This window comes from Buceros rhinoceros, unplaced genomic scaffold (assembly GCF_000710305.1).
Source record: "Buceros rhinoceros silvestris isolate BGI_N320 unplaced genomic scaffold, ASM71030v1 scaffold1438, whole genome shotgun sequence".
Taxonomy (NCBI): Eukaryota; Metazoa; Chordata; class Aves; order Bucerotiformes; family Bucerotidae; genus Buceros; species Buceros rhinoceros.
In genome coordinates this window covers 58,275-76,213 of record NW_010428522.1, presented here as the reverse complement: position 1 = coordinate 76,213, position 17,939 = coordinate 58,275, and the positions used below count along the sequence as shown (strand labels likewise).

The 17,939-nt window shown below is 46.6% G+C and overlaps 1 protein-coding gene across 1 annotated transcript in view; it reads right to left on the bottom strand.

The window, feature by feature from the left end:
- Positions 1-17,939, bottom strand: part of PTH1R (parathyroid hormone 1 receptor) — a gene marked incomplete at its 5' end in the record, with an annotated part of 55,147 nt that overhangs the window by 31,774 nt on the left and 5,434 nt on the right. Inside the window, 2 exons of the mRNA XM_010142309.1 lie at positions 3,710-3,828; positions 5,914-6,024. Of these exons, the coding sequence (XP_010140611.1) occupies positions 3,710-3,828; positions 5,914-6,024 (230 nt within the window). The remainder of the gene's footprint in view (positions 1-3,709; positions 3,829-5,913; positions 6,025-17,939) is intronic.

The following is a 17,939-nucleotide window of genomic DNA, read 5'->3' as shown; positions in this document are numbered from 1 at the left end:
CAGATGTGCTGGGGCTCCCCGGGCCCCTCTCCAGCAGCTCCCTGTCTCTGCTGGGCTGAGGAGGCCAGAGCTGGACCCAGCCCTGCAGGAAGGGTCTCAGGTTTGTGGCAAGATTAATTCTGTCTTCAAGGTATTGGGGAAACACCTTCAATATCTAGCTGCAGGCTACCTGCTCTCCTGGCTGAAGAGAGGACATCAATCTTGAGGACTGTCAACCCAGCGCCCTTCAGCAGTGCTAATTTTCCCTTCGAAAGCAGCCCAAGAGCAATTGCTCCCCAGGCAGTTACGAGCTGTTAACTCTCCTGCCTCTGATGGCTTTAGCGTACTTTGCTAATTTCAGAAAGCGGTTTCCCTGCTGCTCTGTGTGAAATAATCCTATTTATACGGTGCAGGAAAAGGCAGCGAAAGACACAAACTTTCTCTGGGGCCCAGTGTTTGCTGCTTTGGCCAATCTTATAATTATCCCACAGTGGCTAAAATGAGAAAATTACACACCTAAACAAACATACATGGACACACGTATGTCTATCTCTGTGTGCGCATGGACGTGGGTGGTTATTTAGGCATGTGTCTGTATATATGTAGCTATCTATAGGTACATTCCTGTTTCTATCTCTGTAAGATTTATATATAGAGAAAGTCACAGACAGGCATTTTGTCCCCTAATGCTTTCTAATGCATAGTTTCTTAAAAGTTCCTCTGGTTACATCTGCTCTGTCCTATTCAGAGCCAGCCCACAATCTCCTTTCAAAATGTTGGTTAAATGCAGCTGTTACTGGTGACGCAAAGATGCTGTTCCCCAAGGCGGGGAATAATAATAGAAAACAATCTCTCTCTAAAGACGACTGGTCTATCTTGCCAAATTCCCTGATTCTGACATCTCTTGACATATTTACTTCAATTAAAAAAAAAAAAAAATCAAAGGAAGGTTTATTAACACCAGTGCTTCAGAGCCACGCTTGGCGTGAAAGACAAGAGGCTTTCCTTGCTCTCTGAAAGTCATCGCCCAATGGAGAAAAAGAAGGTCATTCCTTTTCTCTTTTATTTCCAGAGTGCTTTTCATACCAGAAGGCCCAAGAGACCTGCTGTGGATGGATATGCATTGCTTCACTTGTCACTAAAATGCAGCCACCTCTGCAGTAAAATGAGGCATCTACATGACAGCATCACTGTGAGGTGAGTGCAGGACCGGACTGAGGAAAGCAACCTCTTGCAAACACAAGGTTAAAAATAATAAGCCATAGATTCTGTTGAAAAGCACTTGTTAATCAAGACATGATTCCAAAGCTGGGGGAAAATTCCCTTTTTTCTAATGTTCTTCGCACTGGGCAGGCATCACTTAGGCAATACCATGTTGCTCATATAATATGAATAATCATGGAATCACGGAATGCTTTGGGCTGGCAAGGACCTTCAAAGCTCCCCCAGTCCAACCCCCTGCAGGGAGCAGGGACATCTGCACCCAGAGCAGGTTGCCCAGGGCCCCAAGGGCCAACTGACCTGGGATGGTGCCAGGGATGGGGCTTCTCCCACCTCACTGGGCAACCTGGGCCAGGGTCTCACCACCCTCAGTGTCAAAATGAACAATGATGATGGTCTAATTTGTCTAACCATTAACTATCATTAAATTCACCTCTGTGTAGCTGGAACAGAAAACTCATGGCAAAAGATGACCGAGCCTTGTGTACAGAATGATGAGGATGGTGAGATTGGGACAATTTACTGAAACAGCTCATAAAGGGAGAGGTCATGAGGAACAGTAATTTTCCACATATGAGCAGAGGTTGAGAATAAAAATGAAGCCTTCCGCATCATGACACCTCATCTAGCGTCTCTCCATTAGGAAGCACCGGCCAAGCTCCCCGTGGGTGCAGTGACCACCTCTATACTCGAGGAATGCAAAGACAGATACACGAAACCCAGGACAACAACCTTTGCTTTCAGCCTGCAGGTGGAAGCTCTCTATTTCTTCCTTGTGCTGGTAACAAATGGACAACTCTCTTCTTCTTTGTACTCTTCCCCTACCGATTTACCTTGACCAAGTCCTAGATGCCAACATGGGAGGTTTCAAAGACAGGCCCTCCTTTCCCTAGGTGAAATCTAGGAGACTTCCTCAGACGGCGGGGCCTGCAGAAGGTGACTGCCACCTCAGGACATGGCTGAGAGAGGTGGGACGGGGGAGACAATCACTTCGGAGAGGTCAAGGAGTTGCGCAACTTGCTAAAGCTCTCAGAGTGAGGGAGATGCTCAATGACTCAAACACCTGCTCCAGAAACTTCCCAGAAACCTCTGGGGCTAAAATAGTTCTTTCCACTCTATGGACTGGGAAAAGCTGAGTCCCACTGAACTTGTTCTAAAAGCAAGCACTGAACCCTTTGCTGTTAAGCAGCTGGAGTGGTACCTTGCAGTGTAAACAACCTTGTCTATTCCTTGACTGCGTGATACAACTCCTGCAGATGCTCAAAGAACATCTTTCCCCACCAAACAACTTCACTCATCTGTTGCTTCACCATTGAGAAAAAAAATACAAAAAAACTATGCTGTGGTTGGATTTAAAATTAAGAACATTTTCCCAAAGGAACTGTATATCATCTTCAAGACTGCTTGTGGTTAGATCTTTATCTCCAGCCATCTGAAAATAACCCTTGCTGCAAAAGATCAGTCCCTAATGCCATACCCCCTATCCGAGGAGGACATCTTCCAAGTACCACTGAGAAACCAGAGGTTTCTACTAAATTCTTTGCAAATTAGCAGCAACCGCGGGAGGATGGAAATGCCTTTCTCTGCGAAACAAGAAGGTCACATCCTCTCAGGTGATCCCATGGACAGTTTTGCTGACAGCACAGAATTACTTCTGTGATGTTTTCAGCCTAGGAGAAGTGCAGAAGTTCCACAGAGCCCCAGCTGGGCACAGACCCAGACAGAGAGGCAGGAAATTTCTGCCAGCTGCTCTTTTGCCGATCACCTGAATCTGTGTAAAAATAAGGTCCATAGATCTGATGTATCGATAGACACTGTTTTTCTCTTGTTTTTCCAGGAGCACACCAAACCCTGTCCATGTGCTGCCAATCCCTCTCTAACTCCGGAGATGTCCCTCTTTCAAAATTATGACTACAGCAGAATTAGCTCAAGATCTGTTCTTACACGTTAATTTGCTCTAGCAAAGGGCTTTGTCACCACCCGCCCCCAATGAAGAGACCATGTAAAACCTCTGATCCTTGATTTATACCTCTCAGCCAAGAGGTTCTCTGTTAACCACCTGCAGAAGGAGATTGCTATCAGTTTGACTGACAGAACTTTGAGCTCTGTGTTTGTACATCCCCCAGCACAGACAAGCACAAAAGCACTGAAATTATTGGTAACAGCCAGGCAGCAAAATTATTTCTTGGTGGGGAAGAGGGAGTCTCAATGGCATGGAACTACCTTCAACCAGTTCTTAGTTCCCCTGAGCATGCTTCAAGGTTCCCCAAGATGTCTTTACAAATGGGATCATGGTGGCTGGTAGAACCGTTTCTGCCTTTGAGGAGCATTTCAAATTCAAATAATTCCCCATCGAAACAAAGATGTGGCTTTGGCAAGCTCAGACATAGTTTCCAAGAAGAGGCAGCAAACTAGAGCTCATGAAGGGTTTTAAATGAGTCTGTGTTCCTTAGGTTAGCCCTGGGTGAGGCCAACGCTTCATGCTCCATGCACAAATGCAATTGCCTACCCTTTCCCTCGTCTCGTTGGTGAGGAACTTGGCACATTCACTGTAGTTCGCCCAGGTGCGGTTGTTGCCTGGGACCAGCTCCCAGCTCCCGTTCAGGTCACACCGGCGATAAGCATGGCCTGGGGGAGAGAAACAGGAGACAGAGTAAATGGGGCTGCTCCTGGTAGAACAGGAGGAACTTCTTCCAGGGGTGGATCCCATCAACTCTGACGCCTCCTTCCTGTTTTGAAGCTCACCTGCACAAACAGGATTTCCATTTCCATTGCAAATTTATCAATTTTCTAGCTGAGAAACACCAGAAAGCTAATAACAAGTGGCATTTAGTTTAGGTTAATGTATTTGGTCTATGAACCAAGGAGAGAAGCTTTGAAAAGTTCCAAAACACAGAATTATTCTCAGAGCTGCATCTCTCCCTGTGAAAATAATCAGTGATCTGTATTATGCTGCTCTTTATTTACAGATTCAGTGCATCTCAAGATAAATTTTTCCACGGCTACACTCCTCATGATGATGGAGAAAGAAGAGAAGGCAAGGTTTCTCCTTGAGATTCAGCTGGCAGATGAAAACATCCATGTTCAGATGTCTGGGGTGGAGTGTGGGGGCATCATTGCATGAGCTATGTGTGAAAAAATCCCATTACAGTTAACAGGGATTAAACCAGTCAACAGATCCATCTGTCCTGTGACTGCAGAGGGAGGACTTAAGGAGACCTCTGTATCTAAGGGTCTTAATCTGATTCCCACCCTAGCTGACTTGACCACTGGACATCAGTGAGGCAGGGAATCCATGACATATTGGGTTATGGAGGAAAAAAAAAGGGGATGGATTGCCTGTTGCTCCTGGTCTCTAGTGTGCAGTGCATGTGCAGGGGTCTCTGTGAGAGGTCATCAGCCAGAGGTTGAGCTGGCTCAGCTCACGGTCTCTTATAGAAAAGACAGGACAGACTATGTGCAACCAGGGTGCACTGGAATATCATTACTTGTGTTCTGAAAACATCATCAGTGCTCTGCTGGGAACATATAGACCCGCTTCTCTCACTTTTCAGTTTTTGGGTACACAGTTTTGCCTGAGAAAGGAGAATGCTTTAGCTTTGCAAAGACACTGAGGAGCGAGTGTGCTTCGATTGCTTCTAAAAACATGCGCAGACTTCGCGGCACCACAGGCAAGCCAAGAAATGTGCTGCCTGAGGGAAAGTGAGATGGGGAGGAATTCACACGTTCTGGTTACCAGCCCTGTTCTCAGACACCCACCGTAGGGGTCTGGGCAGAGATCGGGGCTAGAACTAACAAACCCACGAAGAAGATAAATTGGAAGAGTATCTCGTGGGTTTCTACGTGCAGTTTGTGGCGCAGGTTCATAATGCTGCAGGAGTACCCAGCCGCGAGCAGGTAACGGTGCTTATAATGCCCCGTTACAGTCTGGTGGGGCAGGTGGGAAACTGGTCATTGTTTAGGTTAAAGCAGCATAAAAAAATGATGGCTGCTTCCTTATTTCCTTTTCTCTGATTTTACTCCTGCTTGGAGGCAAGTCACCGTGTGCTAAAAAAGGGATGGTGTAAGAAGGAAAATAAATAAAATGTTGTTCTTGCATGATGAGAACCCGATAAGGAAGACTCCAGAGGGGTGGTGGGATGAGTTTTTAAACAAAGGTTGTCTGGGGCTTGTCTTGCAAGATAAAGGGGACAATCGAAAGGATGAATGGGGGCCAGACAGAGACGTTAACACCTTAAACTTGCAAACTAGGTCGTTTAGAAGGAATGCGACCTGCCAGGAGCAGAACTGCGCTTGCTTAATAAACTGTTGAATATGACATTCTCCTCCCAGGGGAGGCGTAACTCTGGGATAATGAGACATGCGATGCGTGAACTTGTATGTAATGTATGAAATGTAACATATAAGGAGGTGTTTCGGGTTAGTCTGTAAATCTTGGAGTTCCCAGCCAATGGGGAAACAAGGGAGGGACTTTCCAGCCGGGAATGGAGTATAAAAACTTCATGTATTGCCTTGGCAAAGGGTGCCTACTAAGCTAGCCACCCACTCGTGCAAGGACGTCATAAAGTCAGGTGCTTCATTGTGGAGTCTGGCCTTAGTCTCCCTGGCGAGAGGTTTTTTTCTCGTTTCTTACAATGGTAAAGAGGATTGCTAATTGTCTGCATCCCGTGCTGCAGCTTCCCAGGCTCTGCTGGCACTAAGGACAACACCTACCTTTGTGGTTGAAGTCGTAGATGTACTCGGGACATGGCATAGCCACCACTTTGCCTGGCACGCCTTCAGGCCAGCAGACAATACCATCCCACTCAGGGAGACAGAAGCCATCTGTGGAAGAGACACCAAGAGAAAGAGTCATCACTGGACTTGCAGAGGTGACACTAATGACACAATGTTTGGAGAAGGCTCTCTGTGAAAAACCCAACAACGCTGTCACTCAATTCGAGAAAGACCATCTTAGGCATCATTGCAATTTTCTTCTTAGTGTTTAGCTAGAAGATGCAGTGTCTCCCAAGTTCTTTTCTAGAAGGGCTTGGTCAGACACAGGATAACAGTTGAGCACTCTCTCAGAAGGATCAGTGATTCTGAAATGTTGCTTTCTTGTGTGGGCTGGAGGAAATGGAAATGGAGCAGGAGTGGAGAACAGAAGGACTTGAGCTTTCAGGACTCTGTAGACTGATTGGTGACCTGGAGATGTCCAAGGGAGCTTGGCTGGGTATAGCCTTGATACAGATCCGAGCTGAGGTTGCCAAGGAGCTAGATTATGCTGTGGCTGCTTTATTGTGAAGTTCAAAGTTACCAGTTCAGGCTTCCAGGAAAGGTCCCCATGCTCATGGAGTCCACTGGCTGCGATTTAATGCCTGCAGACCGTTAATCTAAACTCAGCTGTCATTTTAACCCATTATTGACATCAGCCAGCACTATGCTGTACCACGATGCGTTGCTGCTTTTGTAGGTGTGCTTGTGTGCGCGAATCTGGGGGCGCTTTAAAGTAATGCTGAGAGTAGCAAGAACCCACAGAGAGGTGTCTGTAGCAATATTTCAAACTGTAGAGAATATTTCATTACCTTACTTCGTAAGGAGTGAAACGATGGAATTTCTGTTTTCTGAACATCTTTTGATCTATGACTTCACCAGTTCCAGGTTCCCTCTCCTCCCATTTCCCCGTGATGTCATCATGGGGCAAGATGCAGGTCATGCACTGATTGATTTGGAGCCTTGCCCACACTAATTGGCTGGCAGCGCACACATGCTGATTGACCAGTTGCCTGCTGCCAAGCACAGTGTGCAATGGTTCAGTTTTCCCAGGTCTCTTCTCTGCTTACTCACTGTTTTGGATTTCTGCCCTTTGCTCATTCGCAGCTTTTGGAACAGGAGCAGAAAGAGAAGGAGCAGGTGAGAAGTCACATGAGCTCTATTGTCTTAGGAATGCAACTGGGACAGTTTATCTCTCTGTTGAACCACTTTGCTGGGCTCACTGCTCCTTCCTAACCTTTTGAGTAGGATGCGGTGAGGTGGTTGTTTCAGGATTTTTCTTTAAGTCATCGTTGCTTTCCCTTTCTGTTCACTGAAGAAAGCTAAAACAGCCCTGAAGGAGAAATCCTGCCTCTCCCCATTCACAGGTCTCTTCCCCCTGTGTCTGTTACTTTATTTACAGGTCTCTGTGATTTATGTGCTTAGCACAAGGAAAAGCAGAGATACAAACCAAGAAAAAAGTCCTTTCCCTTGTTTTCGATGGGGCTTTGAGCAAACTGATCTAGTAGAAGGCGTCCCTGGGCATGGCAGGCACTAGATGATCTTTAAGTTCCCTTCCAATCCCAACCATTCTGCGACTCAATGATTCCATGATGCAGTATCTGCCCCTTTTCTACTTTTTTTTTCTTTTTTAAATTGGCAAGTGTATATTTAAAGTTCTGTAATTGTCATTTTGCAATTCTCCAGAACTTGAGAACTAATTAAGCAGGTCTTCCATTGACCCATAATTATGAGAAGCTTTGCTTCTCGCTTCACAAATGGAGGTACCAACCAATCACTCAAAGGCTGTCCTACATGAGCATGTAGACTAAGAGGGTTGTGAAGGAGCTCTGCAGCCCACAGGGCTTGTAACCAGCCTCTGGAGCAGCTGAGATACCAGTGACCGAGGCAGAGAACCCTGGGAGTTGTGTTGCCCACCATCCTGGCAGTCTCGTCTTCCTCATCCTCTGTTCATTCAGTCTACGAGAAAAAAAGCCAGAACTGATCCATACTTAGAAGGGCTGAGAAATCTTCCAGGTTTCTTGAAAGCTCTGGGAATTGACCTCGTTTTCAATGCTGCTTCAAAAAGAGGGAAGTCAAACCCCATTCCCCACCTCTTACACCCTTCCACCTGGTCAGTCAGCTCCTAGTCCCACAAGGGAGCAAGTTCTCCTGCAGATATTGCTGCATTTCCAGTCCCTGGGGATGGACTAGGCACCCCAATCTACCCTGGTGCTCCCGTACGCCTTTGTGTTGGGCTGCATTAACTGCACCCATCAGTTAAAACCCAGCTGCAGAAGAGTATTAGAAGTGAAAAGCAAAAACCGGTGAATCTGCCCTGGCTCAGCTTTCAGGGCAGCATCTGCCCTCCAACTGATAGGTGTATGAAGTGTCTGACAGAGAGGAGTTACACGCAGATTGAAATAAAACAGAACAGCCTGATCTGATCTCCACTAGTAAAGAAATGATAACCACGGCCAAGATCTCAGCATGTTTCATCGATATCAAGGCTTTCAACCAAACAGCAATTTATCCTCTATAATAAATGTGCTCTCGCAAGATCAAATCAGGATCCAGGATTGCTTTAAAGACCTTTGGCTGCTGTGGTGCTCTCCAGGGTCAGAGCTGACAGCGATCAATTCAGTTTGCTGCTATTTTAGAACAGGAAAAACAGCAGAAAAACTCATTGTTGAACAGCTGGTTTCTTATCTTTAATTTAGTGCTGATGAAAAGGACCAGACTAACCCCTGCCCATCCTCTGAAGCACTCACTGGGAGTGAGAGTAGCAGCGTGAAAACTCCTCAGCATCGGTGTGATGAAAAGGAGGAAGAAATTTATGGCATGTTCTCTGTTTCCTGTCACATTTGAGCAAGAATAATACTAGATTTCCTACTCATGAAAACTGGGAAAGCCCTTCCCTTTGGCTCATTAAGTTGCAGATTCATTACACTGTGAAAAACAGTTTATTTTTCAGTTCTCTGGAAGGATCAAAAGAAAAAGGGGAAAAAAAAAGTGACCCACAAAATCTGGATTAAGACAGAGTGTTATTGTCTCTGAGGGTTTTTTTGCAGACAGGAAAGTAAATAAATATTCCATTTAGTGGTCTTACTTAAAATAAAACCAGTTCTTCTTACCAAATAAATAAATTTGAGTCAACTTTAAAATGAATGCTGTGGAGAAACAATACCGAGGAGAAAAAAAATCCACCCAAATGTCAAGCTCTGAAATGCGTAGAGAAAAACCTTCTACTGAACATCTGCAGAACGACTGGCAAAGGTCAGCCTTCCCTTGTACGTGGTTGCATTTAGTATCATCCTGCAAGATTTGTCCAGAAGATATTCACGTGGAAAAGTATCTGGTGGGTACATCCTCCTCAAGGTGGAGGGTGCAATAGACTCGTTCGAAAGAAAGCTGATGTTTTCTGGGTAATAGGGTATGCAATTATCTCTTTTCGGGTACTTTGATCCCTGCAATCCTCCCCAAAAGCAGAAGGTTGAAGGCTCTATGCAGGAAACACAATGCAAATGGGTGATGGGACACTCCGGAGTGCTGCTTTACCACATGGACAATTTGGGGAGCCATCGGCTGCTCCAGAAGTTTGACAAAAAATGTCATCTTTGCTGCCTCCCTGCATCTGGAATCTTTCTGTGCCTTTGAGTATCAACCTGTGGAGTTGATTCATTAAAGCCAATAAGGATCAGGTGGGACTTGGTCTTCTGAGCCTCCCAAGAAGAGACACAAATGAATCTGTCGTCATTATCATGAAGAGTCACAACACGGAGAAACCTCTTTAATCTCCTTTCCATCCCTCCACCATCCTTTGCCTCTCTCTTTCTTGCCACTCCATGCTTGGAAAACCCATTTCAGCCAAATTTGAAGGATGGGTAAGATACCTTGCTCATCACTTTCTTCCTGCGGATTTCCCAGTGGCTGATGATTAGTAGAGGGACGGGCAGGTTAAACTTTGGGCAGCTGCCACTGGACCAACCAGCCTTTGCTGTCTGACCATCCAACTGGCACATGCAAAGCTGAAGATGAGGTACAACGTGACTATTTCTTGCTAATCCAGGGCACCACGGGGGCAAGAGGAGGGGAACTGGGTTGGGAAGAGGGACTGCAGTTAGTAGTTTGTGGTAGGGGGAACCTGGAGGGGACATCCACAGGTTAAGCCAGCTGCTTCTGGACCTCTTGGTTGCAGAACAAATTGAGAAGCTCCTTCATTGACTGAAACTCTTGGAAAACATTTTTCAAATGGAAATATTGACTGACGTCAGAAGCAGCCACACTTTGTGACTGTTGGATCCACGTTCCAGGAGTTGAACAGAGCCAAAAGCTGTTTCTCCCCTCTATGGCATGCCTGTTGTCCCAGACAGGAGACCCACTGTCCTTCTCTCACTCTTTCTCTAATACCTCCATTCCTACCATCTAAGGAGAGAAACCATTGACCTCCTGATAGGACAAGGGCTGACAGATTTAAATTAAAAAAGGGACATTCAGACTAGATATAGGGGAAGACATGTTTGACACTGAGGATGGTGAGACCTTGGCCCAGGCTGCCCAGAGAGGTGGGAGAAGCCCCATCGCTGGCCTCATCCCAGGTCAGTTGGCCCTTGGGGCTCTGAGCCCCCTGCTCTGGGTGCAGATGTCCCTGCTCCCTGCAGGGGGTTGCACTGGGTGAGCTTTAACGGTCCATTCCAACCCAAACCATTCCGTGATTCTGTGGTTCTAAGAAATGACTCTCCACATCCCTCCCTCACCCCTTGCGTCCTCTGATCCACACTGCCACGTGACTCCTTCACCATTAATATCACGAGCTTGAGACCACCGATGTGACAACTGGGACCAAATTCTGCACCTTTTGCCTCCAACTTTCTCCTATTTAAGTCACTCTAGAGGTCACTTAACAACTGAGCTGATGATAAAATGGGGAGGGAAAATATTCCACTGGTATTGTACTGGAATCCAAACAAGACTTCTTTTTGTTTGTTTTCCCAGATATTTCCTCCAAACATTTTTTTTCTCGGTTTATAAAAATATTAATAGTATTAACAACTTGGCTTCTATTTGTTGTTTTCCTTTTCTCCTGGTCATTTCTCAAAAGATATCCACACTGAATTACAAGAAGAAATCTGAAAAATGTTGAGGGGTTTCAGGAAATATATAAAATAAAAAATAAACCCCATTTTTATGACATTTTTTTATAAGCTGTCATTAAAAGAAAAAAAAAAAGCCACCACCTGCAAATAGTGTGCTTTTGGCACACTGAAAGTCAGTCAGTCTCTCCTGAGATACTGTTAACAATATTTAGAAGCACAGATAATCAGAAGGGATCCAGGTTGTTCTAAATGTTGTTTGAAAAGCTCTTGAAAAAATCATCTTTTTTTTTTTTTTTATTTTGGTGAAAAGTGGTTTGAGGGTTTAAATATGCTGTTTGGATTGATACAGGTGGGCAGGTTTGGGACGTGAGGTCGCATGTTCCAAGTGAACTGGGAATGCAAAACGTTTATTTCCCTGGAAAAAAAAGTAGGATTCACGGACGATGTAAGTCAAAAGGAATTCGTAAACTTTGAAGAAAACAAGTAAATCTCGTACATATCCCACATTCCCAGTGTCTTGGACGTGTATCAGTCTTTCAGGCAACTCTGAATGGAAGATGTTGCTTCTCCCTCAGGCATGTGGGTGAAGCTCCTCCAGATTCAAAGCTGTGACAGAGCTGGAGTCAGGGAATGAGGGAATTGCGCTGGAGTTTCTCATATTTCGAGGACTTCACTGACAACTTTAGTGCTGGAGAAATTAGGCTTGCAGGACAACACGAGTGGCTGGAAGTGAGGCAAGACCTTTTTCTTCTTCACAGATACCTCATCCTGGCATCTCTCTGTCTCCATAATTCGATGAGTTCAGAGAGACTGGGTGATTGTACCCTTGAAGAAGGGGAGGATGAGTGACCACCACACTCTCTGACTACAAACCTGACACAGACAGGTAAATAAGGGTGGTGAAAGCCCACTGCTGAGGCAGGAATCAAAGCTTTGTCTTCTAAGGCTTATTTTGCTTCTTCGTCCAATAGTAGCTTGCTAGAAGAAGATTTAGAGGTCCTGAGATGTCCTTCCTACCAGTCAAACAAAACAACCTCTGTGGGGAAAAGCTTGTAAGTTCCTTTGTTGGAAAGGAATAGAAAGAAGAGAATCTCCCAGCAATAGGAAAGGACTAGAAAGGTGGGAAGATTTTGCTGGTGGCCCTGGAAGAGAATAAAAGGCTTGGTCTGCTTAATCCAACAAGAGAGAATGAGAAAGAAGGTTTTTCTCATCCTATTGGTAAGCAGTAGGAATGGAGATGAGCTACAAAAGCGGCAAATGATGCAAAACCAAACAGATGTAAACTGACATACTGGAAATTAAGAGAGAGTTTCTACCCTTCAGATGAGTCGTGTTCAGGATGAAGTCAGTAAGTTTCATGTCCCTCAGCGAGCTTAAGGTGACGTCATTAGAGCAAGTGAACACTGTGGCATTAACAGGAGGAGAGCACCACGTCACTCACGGCTTCCTTTGTGTGGAGCACTTGAGCTATGCTGCCATCCTTGCGCCGGGACGGGTCAGGGCATCTTCATCCTGCTTTATTATACTGTATACTGCTGTCTCATGATCAGCAGAGTCACTTCAAAGCTTCCCAAAGACACCTCAGTTTTCCAGCCCAGAATACTCCTTCCTTCCTTCCCAGGTACAAAGACGACAACACAGCTTCTCATCTCTTGGTCTTGAGACACCCGGCTCATCACTTCCTCAAGACAAGCTAAGCCGCAGCAGAGCTCAGCCTCTCTTTCCACCACTACACCCCTGCACCAGTAAGGGTCACCTCCTCTAGTTTCCTGATGCATTTCCTGTAAGGCTGTTCTTCACTTCTCAGCCAATCAATTCAGTTCACTCAAGTCCTCAGCTACAGCTGAAGGCAGCCCCAAGGGTGCAGGCAACAAAATCCTCACTGAAATACAGACCAGCCTGAGGGACCTGTGGTGGGAGAGATGGTGATAAATGCTACTTTCACCTGCAGCCTTCCCAGGGCTGCGCCGGGGCAGGGACTCAGGTCACCAGCAGACACCTCAAAACAAGCACATGAGGCCCCCACCACTGTGAAACAAGCACTTTGAGAAGATGAGGCGTGGGGAAACGTGTCAGTTCACCATCTACCTAGAAGTTACCATCATCCCATCATGCCCTGAACGACACATTCTTCTAGTATCGATCACAACAGGGCAGGTATAAGTCAGAAAATCTGATTTACTTCTCTGCATCTGCATGACATTTTATCACAGCCATCTTTGCAATCCCAGCATGCTCAGGATTGGTGGAAGGGAGAAGAAAGGGGAGGTGTATTTGGGCCATGCCTGCTCATTGCAGGTATCCCCAGGGTGCAGTGAGGGCTGTTCTCTCCTGCCTGCTGCTTTTCCCTCGCCTCCTCTCTCCTTTCCTTTCCCCCAAGTCTCAATTCCCATTTCTGTGCGAGTGGTACATGCATGTGGAGAACACATTAAAACCATCTGCGAGGCTGCTTGGCAGCTGGAGAAATGCAAACATGGTCTCGAGGTGTTTATCTAGGGGTATGGAATATAAATCAGCCCGACTTATTCTGGCACCGTGCAAGGCACCAGGGAGACCACATTTGGAATACGGTGTGCAGTTGTGGTCACTCTATTACGGGAAGGACATTCGGTGGATTGGAAACAGGCAGGGAGGAGCAACCAAAAAAATGACCCAGCATTTTGGGACAGGAGGAGGTGAAAGGGAGGCTTGGAGGGCCAGTGCCTCTGTACGGGGGGGTCTGGTGTCGCAGCCGTGTTTCAAACTTGGCTGTCAGAGCTTGTCCGTACGAGTGCCTGTGTATGTATAGGTCTATAGGTGGGTACGTCTGTGGGAAGGAATGCGCATTGTTGACCTGTGCTGTGCAGTGCAGGGGAAGCACGTATCTGTTTTGGGGTAAAATGCTCCACGTGCATCCAAGGGCATTTGCATGGGTAGCTGCAGTCTCCCTGTGGAGATGTGCCTGCCCCAGCATGCGCATCTCTGAACATCTCCGTGTGCGTACGGCTGCTGTGTGCTGGCCAGCGAGAGGGGAGGGTGAGGAGAGGGGGTGGGTGGGTGCAGGCTCTGCCTGTTATTACTCAGAGACTGTCGCTGGTCTGCAGAGCAGTGTTCAGTGGGCAACACACCCCTTGCCTGCTCAGCCCTGAAGGAACTGGACTTAGGAAGAGAAGGATGGGCCACACGCTGCCTGTCCGCTCACTGTGCTCACAACCTGAAGGAAGAAACACCACATTCAACATCCTATCTGATAACATCCGACCTGCCGGTACTGGCCTAGCTCAGCCCAGGCAGCCTTCCTTCCTTGTTCCAGTATGTCTAGTCCTTCCAAAACCCTCCACATCTCCCTCTGAGAGGGGACAGTGCTGGTCCTATCAGTCACGGCACCTGCAGTAGTCAGTACAACAGACATCGCGCCCATTTTCAGGCCCTTTGGCTCCAGCATGGCTCACATCCATGGATCTGACCTCCACTCATACGCTCACCTCAGGAGAACATTAGTGTCTGTGCTGGCATCTTGAAAGGTTTCCTGGTCCACGCAGGACCCCAGATGGTGTCCCCTGGGGCAGTGACAGTTGTCCCACGCCAAAACTGTGATGGGAGCACGCTAACAGGGGACGACTTGGTTGTTTGTGGAATGGTGTTTGGCCCAGTGTTGGGGCCCTCCATTGTTGAGCCACAAGGACTGAGAACAGAAACAGGGAGAAGACAATGTGGATTTATAGAGGCCCGGGATGTTTAGGACACATCCTGAGCGCCATGGCGGCCTTCGTCTCCCTTAACTTCTAAGGCACCTGAGGCCACTCACAACCTCTGAGTAGACCCTGGCAGGCTGGAGGATCAGGGGATGATGCTCAAGGTCCTGGAGAGAAAATCATGAGCAGACTCTGGGCTTCTGCAAGCCCAGAGAGAGCCTGGGCTTGGGTATAGGTCCTTTAGGGACAATGGAGCCTAAATTCAGATGCACAGCCCCCACACCTTAGGTAAATACACATGATTTCTCAACTAAAAATAACCCCTTTCCCCAGCAAATAGGTTTATTTACTTAAAAAACAAGCCATTTTGAGGCAAGCTGCAACACCTAGGACACTGAGAAAGGATTGCCGATGGCCTTTGCTAATAACGGGTTTGTGTAAAAATCTCTCTTCCCCCACAAAATGTCCCATCTCCTTTTCCAAACCAGGAAAAGACAGACTTCTAATTCATGGGTGAAAAAAAAAAAAAAAAAAATCAGGTCTGATGGCTTATGGCTGGGAATTTCACTTCATCCCCTTCCAGGTTTAACTTTGGGGTGGCATCAGGCTGCCCACGATGGCTGAAATGTAATATTTGCATGCGTAGAAGAGAAATTTTAGGGTTTCCTGTTCTTTCCGAAAGGGCTTTCGTCTAGAGACTAAATTTAAAGAGAAAAGGGGGAGAAAAAAAAGAGAAAAAAGAAGAAAAGAAGCCAAGTGCTTGTGGGGACAGGTTTTGGGTTGGGGTTTTTTTTGTTTGTTTGTTTGTTTGAATATTTTGGGTCTCCATCCCTCAGTGTTTTAGCCAAAAGTGGCAGATGACGCACATATCCTGAGACAGGGCTGTGTGGAAGGTGGCATAGGTCCATGAGGGGCTGTGCCCATGTCGCCCCATGGATCAGGGTCCATGGCAGGTCCTCAGGCTCAGCGACACGCCTGGGAGCAGATGGCACTGTCTAGGAGGTTCAGGAGGAGGCTCACTCTCCACTAGCTAGTGTAAAACTGAAAGTTAACATTTTTAGAGGGGAAAAAGGGGCATTTGGAGTTTTTACCCATAAACAGTGCTTCATTATTGCTGAAGAAAGTTCAGAATTTTATAGGTTTTTTTACCTCTGTATTTGCTGGGACATCCCTTTGGGCTATTGACCCTGCCAGCAATCACACATGTAACAACCAGATGTTCCTCCTCTCCAGAAGCGGTTGGCACATCTATTGCTCACCCTGATGCTCCTCAGTTCAACTCTTGAAATCCCTGATTTCAACTCCTGAGATGCAGCTTAGACACATCTAATTAAATTCCATCTGGTTTACTTCCACTGAGCAAGATCTTGCTGAGCCATGGTAGCAGGTAACACATCTGACTACTCCACTTGGCAGCTAATTTCTTGGTCTTTCAGGGCATGGGCCAGAAATCAGGTGAAAATTAAAACCAAGACAGTGAGTGAACAGGCCTTCCAGCTTCTGGAAATCTCCTTCCAATGATCATCTCCTTTTGGTCTCTACCAAAAGATGGGGGGACACCTCTACTCTTCAGATTTTCATCAACTCTTCCCTTGTTTCACAACACGCAGTTCAAGTTTTAGGCCACTCTACTGGTTTTTACGGCCATTTTTAGTAGCTGGAGCTACATCAAGGTCAGCCCTTTGGCACAAAGATGAAGCCAGTGTTGGCCAGCCTTATGAGAGCGCAGATTGGTTGGGAGAATAATGTAACCCCTCACTGGCCGCTTTGATAGGAGCAGCTCTGGACACTGCTGCCTTGTGGCACTGCACCGTGAGGCACGTGGCACTTGATAATAGTCGTGGAGGCTGAGGAAAACTGTGAATTTAATAAAATGGAGATAATAAAAAACAGCAAAGGGAAAAGGACAATGCTAAGTGGAACAGATCGGAGACCAAGATCTTCCTGCTCCAGAGGATAGTGGACCATGATTCAAGGTGCTTCTCTGGGTGGGCTAGCTGCTTCCTGGGGAAGAGTTCATGAAGTCCATGCACAGGCAGGATCACATTTTCCACTTGAAGAGCCAGCTCTGGTGCGTGTCTCCATGCCAAATCCAACCCTCTCTTGAAGAAGAGAGGCTCTCTCCTCAAAATCTCATTTCCCCTCTTGGGGGCAAGTGGTGGTGCTGGACTCACAGGTCCTTCCCACAGTGTCTCCTCTTCACCTGTGTTAATCCATGTGGTCATTTCTAGCTGTGATTGACAAGTACGTGTCTTAGGAGTGGGCAGCTGCAAGGTGAGAGAGCGAGCAGCAGGTGCCAGCCCCAAATATCTCCTTTAGATCCCTTATCTTTGAAAATCAGATTTTTTCCTTTTAAAAATGTTGGTTGAATGAATATTAGAGGGGAAAAAAATTAAGTTTCAGTGCTGCGCTGTGGGAGAAATCCATGAATCTGTGACAAATCAATGCCCTCACTAAACTGAATGGGAACCTGCCAGTTTGTACCGGGAAAAGAACTGGTTTGTGAAATGCACTCGGCGACGAGATGGACAAAAGAGGTGGAGAACCCAGGTACCCACTGCACTGCAGGAAACTCCAGATCTGTTTTCCTGCTTTCTAAACAAAACCAGGGGCTTTAAAGCGAGGAGGATGACTAGAGTTTTGAGTTCCAGTCAAGTGGGATTTGTCCAAAGATTTTCATCAGTTTCTGTCCACCTGGCTTGGAATCCTTGTAGCCTCACCTTGAATTCCAGGACAAAAGGAAATGTGGTTTGTGGCTTGTGCCCTGGCTGGAGAGTAAGGAGATGAGAATCCAAATCTTGGCTCTGCCACAGACTCTCCTTTGACACCGGAGGCGAGGTGTTGAATATCCCTGTGCATCAGCTCCCAAGAATGAGGACAGCAGCCCTACCAATATTTCTTTCTATATAAACAATAAATAACAATAAAAAAGCCAGGACTCCCAAATTTCCTCACTGCTTCCGAAAACACAGACCATTGACTCTTACGGAGTGGAGTAAATCACAGTGCCGGGCCACAATCACACGCAGAGGTGGAACCCGAGCAGCCCTCTGCCAGGTGGTATCTGGCAGCTTCCGAACAACATGAACGGGCATGGTCAAGAGTGATTGCAGGACAGGAGCTGGCAGCACTAGGGGGTTGGATATGTCCCTTGATGTGAAGTGGGGCTGCATGGAACAAGGAGAGAAGACAAAGGGGGATAAGTCAGCTTGGGTTTTCAAAACTTCGGACGTTCAGC